Here is a 10,000-nt window from a genome sequence, read left to right as displayed (position 1 = left end):
ATTCTCCCTCAGTGATGCCATTCTCACCACACCTCAGCGATGCCATTCTCACCGCACCTCAGCGATGCCATTCTCCCTCAGCGATGCCATTCTCACCGCACCTCAGCGATGCCATTCTCACCGCACCTCAGCGATGCCATTCTCCCTCAGCGATGCCATTCTCCCTCAGCGATGCCATTCTCACCGCACCTCAGCGATGCCATTCTCACCGCACCTCAGCGATGCCATTCTCACCGCACCTCAGCGATGCCATTCTCCCTCAGTGATGCCATTCTCCCTCAGTGATGCCATTCTCCCTCAGTGATGCCATTCTCCCTCAGCGATGCCATTCTCCCTCAGTGATGCCATTCTCCCTCAGTGATGCCATTCTCCCTCAGTGATGCCATTCTCCCTCAGCGATGCCATTCTCCCTCAGCGATGCCATTCTCACCGCACGTTCACCCCCATGTCCCTTCTTCACTCTCTTTATTCTTGTTCTTCTCCTTCTTCTTCTTCTTCACTCTCTTTATTCTTCTTCTTGTTCTTGTTCTTCTTCTTCTTCACTCTCTTTATTCTTGTTCTTCTTCTTCTTCTTCCTCACTCTCTTTATTCTTCTTCTTCTTCTTCACTCTCTTAATTCTTGTTCTTCTTCTTCTCCTTCTTCTTCACGCTCTTTATTCTTCTTCTTCTTCTCCTTCTTCTTCTTCCTCACTCTCTTTATTCTTCTCCGGCTTCTCTGTGCCTCGAAAGGAGTTCACCAAAGCCAGCAGAGCTATATAGCAGAGCTTTAAGGTGAGGAGAATTAGGTCACGTCGAAGAGCTTTATTGTGAACCAGACACAGATTGTGTGAACACTATGCTTCACGCTCCCTCCACTCCGTGTGAGTGTGAAAGGGAAAGGGGGTGTAAATGAGATGGAAGCGGGCCGAGGCCATATCAAATCCTGCTGATGTCAATTCAGATATCTGATTCCAGTGTCATTGGTGCAACCTCCTCCATTAGCTGGGCTGATCAGCATCTCTGGGCTCCATTAGCTGGGCTGATCAGCATCTCTGGGCTCCATTAGCTGGGCTGATCAGCATCTCTGGGCTCCATTAGCTGGGCTGATCAGCATCTCTGGGCTCCATTAGCTGGGCTGATCAGCATCTCTGGGCTGATCAGCATCTCTGGGCTCCATTAGCTGGGCTGATCAGCATCTCTGGGCTCCATTAGCTGGGCTGATCAGCATCTCTGGGCTCCATTAGCTGGGCTGATCAGCATCTCTGGGCTGATCAGCATCTCTGGGCTCCATTAGCTGGGCTGATCAGCATCTCTGGGCTCCATTAGCTGGGCTGATCAGCATCTCTGGGCTCGTGCTCCAGCTCTTTGCCACTTCTTCATTTTCTGCTGCAAATGCGGTTTGATGAGTTTTATGTATTCATCAAAACATCACAGCCTCCACTTCTACATTTTCACATTGTACACCCCATCAGTCAGTTTTATAAGCTCCCCATATCCACCTAAAGAACCTCACACACACTGAGTCAGTTTTATAAGCTCCCCATATCCACCTAAAGAACCTCGAACCTCACACACACTCAGTCAGTTTTATAAGCTCCCCATATTCACCTAAAGAACCTCACACACCCATCAGTCATTTTTATAACCAACCCATATTCACCTAAATAACCTCACACACACTCAGTCAGTTTTATAAGCTCCCCATATCCACCTAAAGAACCTCGAACCTCACACACCCATCAGTCAGTTTTATAACCAACCCATATTCACCTAAATAACCTCACACACACTCAGTCAGTTTTATACCCGCCCCATATCCACCTAAAGAACCTCGAACCTCACACACCCATCAGTCAGTTTTATAACCAACCCATATTCACCTAAATAACCTCACACACACTGAGTCAGTTTTATAAGCACCCCATATTCACACACACACACACACACTGAGTCAGTTTTATAAGCACCCCATATCCACCTAAAGAACCTCACACACACTCAGAGTGTGGACCTGCACAATACCACAGGAACCTCACACACACACTCAGAGTGTGGACCTGCACAATGCCACAGGAACCTCACACACACACTCAGAGTGTGGACCTGCACAATGCCACAGGAACCTCACACACACACTCAGAGTGTGGACCTGCACAATGCCACAGGAACCTCCACACACACTCAGAGTGTGGACCTGCACAATGCCACAGGAACCTCCACACACACTCAGAGTGTGGACCTGCACAATGCCACAGGAACCTCACACACACACTCAGAGTGTGGACCTGCACAATGCCACAGGAACCGGTGGCTTTTAACAGCTCAAGTGAAACTGCTCCCCACCCTGCAGTTTATCTTGTTTGCTGCTTGGACCGTTCCCCCCCCTCCGGGGTCACGGCCAGCCTACGATAAAGCACCAAAGAGCCCTGGGGGGGCAGTTACTGGGGGCTGGGGGCTGGGGGAGGCGTAGGGTCTGTGCAGAGCACAGCATATTCCTCTCGGCCTTGATTTGTTCATCTGGTGTGGCCCCAGTCAATACAGGTCCCAGAAATCACCAGGCTTATTTACACCTGAACCTGACCTTCCGCGGCGGTAGCGCAGCCATCCGTCACGGCCCCCAGTCAAAGGCCACTTTAGGCCCATAAAACACGGCTCAAGAGTCCCAGTCCACATTAACACCACCTGTGAAACACCACCAAAAGAAAGACATCAACTACACAGTCATTATTGTCAATGGGAGCCTGCCACCACAGCAACCACAAGACCTTGAAATGAGAAAATACATTCAGATGAACAGCACTGGGGCAGTTCTCCTCATTCAGATGAACAGCACTGGGGCAGTTCTCCTCATTCAGATGAACAGCACTGGGGCAGTTATCCTCAGATGAACAGCACTGGGGCAGTTATCCTCATGTCTATGAGCTAACCGTGAGACCTCTGCACTCAGGCCCATTTTTACCCCACCCCCCTCACATACACACACACACACACACACACACACACACACACACACACACACACACACACACACATACACACACAAACATACACACACACACACTCTTGACTTGTACTTGTACTGTCAAACTGAAAATGCTGCTGTCTGTCTGTGTCGGCATTTGGTGTCTGTCTGCTTTACTCTACTTGACTTGACTTGACCATTAGCCAAGTATTCATTACTTATTTGAATGCCAACCATTTCTTGTGTTTGAATATTTATGTACATTGATGAATATAAATGGTGTATGATATTCAACAGTTCTATATGAATTACATTCAATGTCCAAGCAAAGAAATTAAGAAATTAACAAACGAATAGGCTTAAACTCCTGCAGACTTCAAAGGCACATAATGACCATTTCAAAACCGACCGCTAGATGGCAGTACATTTCTGCTTAGCTCCATGGATACTAAATAGGACAGTCATGACGCAATCAAATGAATCTAATGTCATATGCCCATAATCTCAGTCATAAAAGTCCATTATTCAGCCTCATCTCTCCCTGCCATGTGAAGCTGCAAGATCAACCGAAACTAATCTAAACACAAGACACGTATTTGTCACAGAACGATGTCATGTTATTTCAGAATGAATAGCCATCTATGTGTCAATGAGTAGCACATGAATTGTAAAGTGAAGTCACCCAGCCAATACGTTTTGTTGGCCTATAATGAACAAATGAAGCGGTCCCTGTAATTAACGCCAGTAAGCGCTCTCAAGCATATCAAATCATTGATGTCAGATTTGTGCCCTGTTGAACTGTAGTTTTAATGACGGGGGCAATGATACGGTTGACGAGATTACAGGACTTCGTTTTTGAGTCCCCCCCCCCCCCCCCCCCCCACACACACACACACTATTTCTCCCCCCCACACACACACACACACTATTTCTCTCCCCCCCCGATTTTGGCACGGCTCTGATCATTCGCTGGCTGTCCATCTACCCAGCAAACCCAGTTGGTGAGGGGGAGACGTACAGCACAGCGCGTCTCATATCCTCTACGTGATGGCGTGTCTACGCAGCAACAGCGCAATCCCAGATGAGTCAATTATCCTGGAAGAATGTGAAGCGATGCATCCAACATCAAATACAGCACGCCAGCTGGCGGTGTGCTTTGTATTAATCACAGAACAAAAGTTGGCCATCGAGACGTGTGAATCTGTCGCCATTCTTGCGAACGAGCTCGCTTTAAAAGGGTTATTTGGTCCACAATGAGCCGTTACCAATCCTGTTTTGTAGTCTTATTTTCTAAAAGGGTATGGATGATATAACATTGTGCTTTTACAGCTGATGAGGACAGTTTTTGGAAATCCATTTCACACTATAAATATGTGATGCAAAAATAGGCCTATGCGTTTATTCTGTTGCTCTGTTCTGTTTGTATCTTGTTCCTACTCAATATGGTCGCATGGAAACACCTAAGAGCACTTGATATTTTTAATTTAATGAGATGTACATAACTTGATGTTATATCAGTCAGCCAGCCCTTGAAAGACGCCTCTTGGAAGGTTCTTTATATTGTTGGCCAAGCTTCTCGGGTTTCTGACTGACATTCTCTTTTTAGAGTAAAGCATTTGGAAATTTAGACTTAGAAGTACAATAACTGCCGTATGCGCGACAGTATTGCGACTTCAACGGATTGTCTTGATCAAAGAAAAGCGAAAAACGTTGAGCTTCCCCTGGCAACAGTCGATATCTCCATCATCTCCAAAGCTCGCTGTCACGCAGAAGCCTACAAGTCCTTTCTTCTGACTCCCCCACTGTTCAGCGGGAGCAGATTGCACTGACATCTTTGGATGATAAAGACTCAGAGTCGGAGAGTCTCTGCTAACCCCCTTTCTTACCCTGTCACTTATCTCTTCGCCTTACGTCCTTCAAAGTAAAGCACCTGCCGCTGCCGTTGTGAAGGACTTCGAAGAGGCCTATGTTTAAGATCTACAAGCTTATTCGCGGAGATGAATGAGACGCTACATTTCCCTACTCATGGCCTGAAAGCGAGCTCTCTGTCGAATCACTTTCCTTAGGTGATTAAAAATACACAACTAACCTAACCTCGCAGTCTTTCAAGGAAAGGTCACCGAATACAAACGGCAAAAGAAAACAACATGTTGCCGGTTAACGAGACTTTTAATGCATGTTGGTATCAGTTCTGCGAAAAAGTGTAGAAACGTTTCAGTCACAAAGATCAAGGCTTAATTATGATTTAAAACAATCGCTGGGTCTGTTCCCAACGATTCCATCTAAAGAAAAATAATTGTGCAGTCAAGAATGTGCATCTTGCTACCTAGACTGTAAGAAATCTTCCACTTTAGACAGAAACTGAGATTGAGCTGCGAAAGTTTTCTTTAAATGTGTTCTGTGCTCTCATCTCCAGAATACTGCTCAGGAAGACACCACAAATAGATGCGGGCTACATTCTGTTGACGTCCTGGAGAAACCTGTTGTATCTAAACATATTGTCTGTGAAGATATTTAGGTCTATCTATGGCATTTATTTAATGTAGTTGAAATTAGTGTCCACGTTAATTTATATCAAATGATTAAGTAGGCCTACGATGAAATTCTGACATTATATGAATGAATATGTTAATAACGGTCTCAGTTCTTTAACTTCAACTTATTCCCACATATTCAGCGATTCTTTTGGATGAACAAATACGACAGAGACAGTCGCTCAGGATCCATTTCAAATGGCTGATGTGGAAGATAAAGGTGTCGCATAACGTGCCTGTAAATACTGTCTCTATCAGCCGCAATCTCTGCGTCTCTTCTTACGCTTTGAATTACGCACTGACGCGCGTTGGTGACACAAACATTTCAGCACCACGCGTTTGGTCCACTACAGATCCGCTCGAGCCGTAATAGAGTCAGACCCACAGCACAGCACGGCGGGAAACTTCACCAGGGGAACAATTATCAAAAGCTAATCAAGTCCCACTTTTAGATGGACTTAATGCTGGTTTAAACACCGGAGTACCGAAGTACTGAAACGACATCAGGAGGAAAGCTACTGGTCCACAGCTGGTCACTGGAAAAGCGGCGTGTAATATTCCCATTAGTTTTGAAACAGCTTGCGTTACATTAAAGTTCACCTATAGCAAACGAGATAAAGTGGATTACCGCTGTGTGAGACAAAAGCCAGAAAACAACCACTCTCGAAAGAAAACTACCAAGACAGCAGAGATGGAGAACAGCACAGTGGAGAACCAAACTTCATCTAAGTGGACCCCCCACAGCATCGAGTACAAAGTCATCAGCGCGGTGTTGGTGTTTGTGATATGCGTGCTGGGAATCATCGGCAACACGATGGTCATCTTGGTCGTGCTCACCACGAAGCACATGCGAACACCCACCAACTGTTACCTGGTGAGTCTGGCCGTCGCTGACCTCATGGTCCTGTCGGCGGCCGGTATTCCCAACATAGCGGACAGTATCTACGGATCCTGGGTGTTTGGTCACTACGGGTGTCTCGGCATTACCTACTTTCAGTACCTTGGGATTAATGCGTCTTCCTGTTCAATCACCGCCTTCACCATTGAGAGATACATTGCGATATGTCATCCGATTAAAGCCCAGTTTCTTTGCACTTTATCCAGGGCGAAAAAGATCATATTGCTAGTGTGGGGGCTCACGTCGCTGTATTGTGTTTTATGGTTGTGTCTGACTGATACTGTGGAGACGGTGTACGCGGATATAACCATCATATCATGCGCTTACAAGATGAAGAGAAGTGTGTACATGCCGATATACTTTTTTGACTTTGGAATCTTTTTCGTCGTGCCCCTGGCTCTCGCCACGATCCTGTATGGACTCATTGCCAGAATTCTCTTCTTAAATCCACTGACGTTTGAGAAAAAAGCAAACGGGAAGAGTGGTGTCGCAAAGGGCATTACGGTGGGAAACCTGAAAAAGTCCAGCCATTGCTCCAACACGACCGCCACGTCCAGGAGACAGGTGAGTGCGCGCAAATTCAGTCACTCGTTGGTATCTTATGCATGACATTTTAACTTAACTTTTTAACTTCACAGCCACTTGATGAAAACATTGTTACATTCTAGATTTGTGGATTGTTACATTGTGGATTTGTTGTTTTGCGTTTTCTTAGTGGCCGGATATCAATAGCAGAGGAGTTAATATTGGCAATGTTGACCGATGAGCAAAGTTTATAAGTGTAAGAACGTGTCAAACGTGTGCGGTCATCTTCACAGCTTTATTATAAAGATGTCAGTCTGAAACCAATCCTTGTCCATGAGCTCAAATGTTTGACGCCGATGCAGACTCGGATTATTTTTCTGACACAATTTCTATCTGCGTTGTCTAGGTAACTAAAATGCTGGCGGTCGTGGTGATCCTCTTTGCCCTGCTCTGGATGCCTTATCGCACCCTGGTCGTGGTCAACTCCTTCCTGGAGGAACCCTACCTGGACGCCTGGTTCCTGCTGTTCTGCCGCAGCTGTATCTACCTGAACAGCGCCGTCAATCCGGTCATCTACAACGCCATGTCACAGAAGTTTCGCGCCGCTTTCCGGAAGCTTTGCCTGTGCGGACGCCGCCAGAGCTCGAGCACCAAAGGGGCGTACAGCGTGGCGCTGACGTACAGCGCGGGGAAGGACACCTCTATGGTGGAGAGCACGGAACACTACACCACCGAGCTGGACGAGTTGACCGCCACCGATGAACTCCTCGGCGACAAGACGACGATCTATCCAGAGGACTGCACTTTAATGAAAGTGACTTTCAGCCAAAATTCTGCGCAGCTTGTTTAACGGCCTGCAGGACAGGAAGCAACTTTTTTTTCTCCGATTGGAGCGCAACAAGTGAGTCCGTAAGACTGCGCTCAGCTGGAGGCAGCGCCTGATGAGCCTCTTCAGTTACAGAGGCCCGAAAAGGTTGTCTCTGTGTGCTTAAATGGACAGATAACTTTAAGCACAACACATTTGCATAACCAACTAAACGGGTATAATGACTGATTTAATTTCAAATACCGTAAGCATTTTAAACATTTGAGGACATTTCTTCTTTATCTATAATTTTCTTCTGAAATGGAAAATTAGCTAGCATGAAATACACCAGCTCAGTGATGTCATGCTGATCACAATGACAATAGGACACTCAGATGAAGATCTTATAGGCTGGAAAAAAGTGCAGTCCTTAAAAAATAAACAAATTAAAAAACAGAAATGAACCTGAAAAAGTGTGAGACATATTTAGAGTTTCCTGTGGCGCTCTCTGTCTCTCTCTCTCTAGGAATGAGCAGGTGTATTACACACGGTGAGAACTTCCAATGCCTTTCACAAATCAGCCTAGCTTAGTAAGTCTAGAAAACCGGATCTGTGAAAATCCCTGGTTTGCATCGCCTCAGCTGATATGAACACAAATAGATCACAATGCACGAGATCCTGGCCGGATCTGAATAGTGTGGTCACGACCACCCCCCCCCCCCCTCAACCCCAACCCCAACACCTTCTCCCCTCCCAACCCCAAGCCCAACAACACAAAAGCCATGTCCAGTATGTGCGGTAGGGGATGATCAATGCAAGGCTTACTCTCTCACTCACACACACACACACACACACACACACACACACACACACACACACACACACACACACACACACACACACACACACAGACACACACACACACACACACACACACACACACACACACACACACACACACACACACACACACACACACACTCACACATGATATCTCACAAAAGCAACTGGCTGGCCTTTATGTCTGATCATTTACTGATAATAACAGATGAGATTGTTCAGAAAAAGAATGTACATCACATGACGTAAACAGATGAGATTGTTCAGATAAATAATCTACATCGCATGATGTGTCTATTTGTGTAAAGTGGTAAGTGGTAAGAGATAGATTTATATTTGGTCGTGTGGTTAAATGTAATTTTAGTCATCAGATGGGTTATTGTGCTGCCTTTGCCTTATCTAGTGCTTGAGCACCTGTGCCAGGTCTCTATGTTGCATCTTGAGTACTGTGGCTCTGCTGTAAGGATTACCTTTCACCACAGAGTGTGTGTGTGTCTGTGTGTGTGTGTGTGTGTGTGTGTGTGTGTGTGTGTGTGTGTGTGTGTCTGTGTGTGTGTGTGTGTGTGTGTGTGTGTGTCTGTGTGTGTGTGTGTGTGTGTGTGTGTGTGTGTGTGTGTGTGTGTGTGTGTGTGCCTCTCATGAAGAGCACTCGTGTCATCGCACACACAACTCACACCAGATATTCTACACACTGGGACTGTGTCGGACTGAAACAGTAAATCTGGTCATCGTTGCTATGGGAGACCACCATGGTCCCAGCTGAGTCAGGATGAGATCTCACATCAGGACCTGGACGACAGGAAGTTACTCATTCGGGGTCATGTGCATTATTATTACTATTATTATTATTGTTATTATTATTATTATTATTATTATTATTATTCGTGCGTGAATATATCTCTATTTTTGTTTACTTCGGAACATTATGCTGCTCATAAGTGTTTGTAAATTGCTCACTGCTCATGCGTGTTTATAAATATTTGGCAAAATGGCCGTCTCTGTAACTCTTTGCTTAGCAGTACTGTATATTGTGTTTAGCCATTGAGCCGTTTGGTTCTCTCTGAGGAGTGGATATGAATGTCTTTTGTTTCTGCTTTCACTTGAAGTCCCACATGGACAGTTATGATTGTGTAATACCTTGGCTGCTGATGCACACGGTGTGATTTTGCCATGAGTCGCTGAAAAGAGAGCATATTTATGAGAATTTGTTATTTATTCGCTTTTTAATGTTGATTATGTTTTGTCCAATGTTTACCTGTTATGCTACAATAAACTGTAGGATGGCACTTGTACTTGTACTCAAGTCTCTGAGTGTGTGTGTGTGTGAGTGTGTGCGTGTGTAGGTGTCGGAGTGTGTATAAGTGTGTGTTTGTGTGTGTGTGTGTGAGTGTGTGCGTGTGTAGGTGTCTGAGTGTGTATAAGTGTGTGTTTGTGTGTGTGTGTGTGTGAGGGTGTGT

The 10,000-nt window shown here is 45.7% G+C and overlaps 1 protein-coding gene across 1 annotated transcript; it reads left to right on the top strand.

Annotated features, from left to right (window-relative positions):
• Positions 1 to 5,867: 5,867 nt before the first annotated feature.
• On the top strand, positions 5,868 to 8,370 carry trhrb (thyrotropin-releasing hormone receptor b). Its single transcript, XM_012816391.3, has 2 exons — positions 5,868 to 6,937; positions 7,305 to 8,370. The coding sequence occupies exons 1-2, from the start codon at positions 6,167 to 6,169 to the stop codon at positions 7,746 to 7,748; spliced, it is 1,215 nt and encodes a 404-aa protein (XP_012671845.2). The 5' UTR covers positions 5,868 to 6,166; the 3' UTR covers positions 7,749 to 8,370.
• The last annotated feature ends 1,630 nt before the right edge of the window (positions 8,371 to 10,000 follow it).

This window comes from Clupea harengus, chromosome 19 (assembly GCF_900700415.2).
Source record: "Clupea harengus chromosome 19, Ch_v2.0.2, whole genome shotgun sequence".
Taxonomy (NCBI): Eukaryota; Metazoa; Chordata; class Actinopteri; order Clupeiformes; family Clupeidae; genus Clupea; species Clupea harengus.
This window is presented reverse-complemented; position numbering and strand designations above follow the sequence as displayed.

What these genes read in the sequence shown, in the direction of transcription:
- trhrb (XM_012816391.3), top strand. Translation starts at nt 6,167, where the DNA reads ATGGAGAACAGCACAGTGGAGAACCAAACTTCATCTAAGTGGACCCCC. An exon ending in CCGCCACGTCCAGGAGACAG is followed by an intron (nt 6,938 to 7,304) that starts GTGAGTGCGCGC and finishes TGCGTTGTCTAG; the next exon opens with GTAACTAAAATGCTGGCGGT.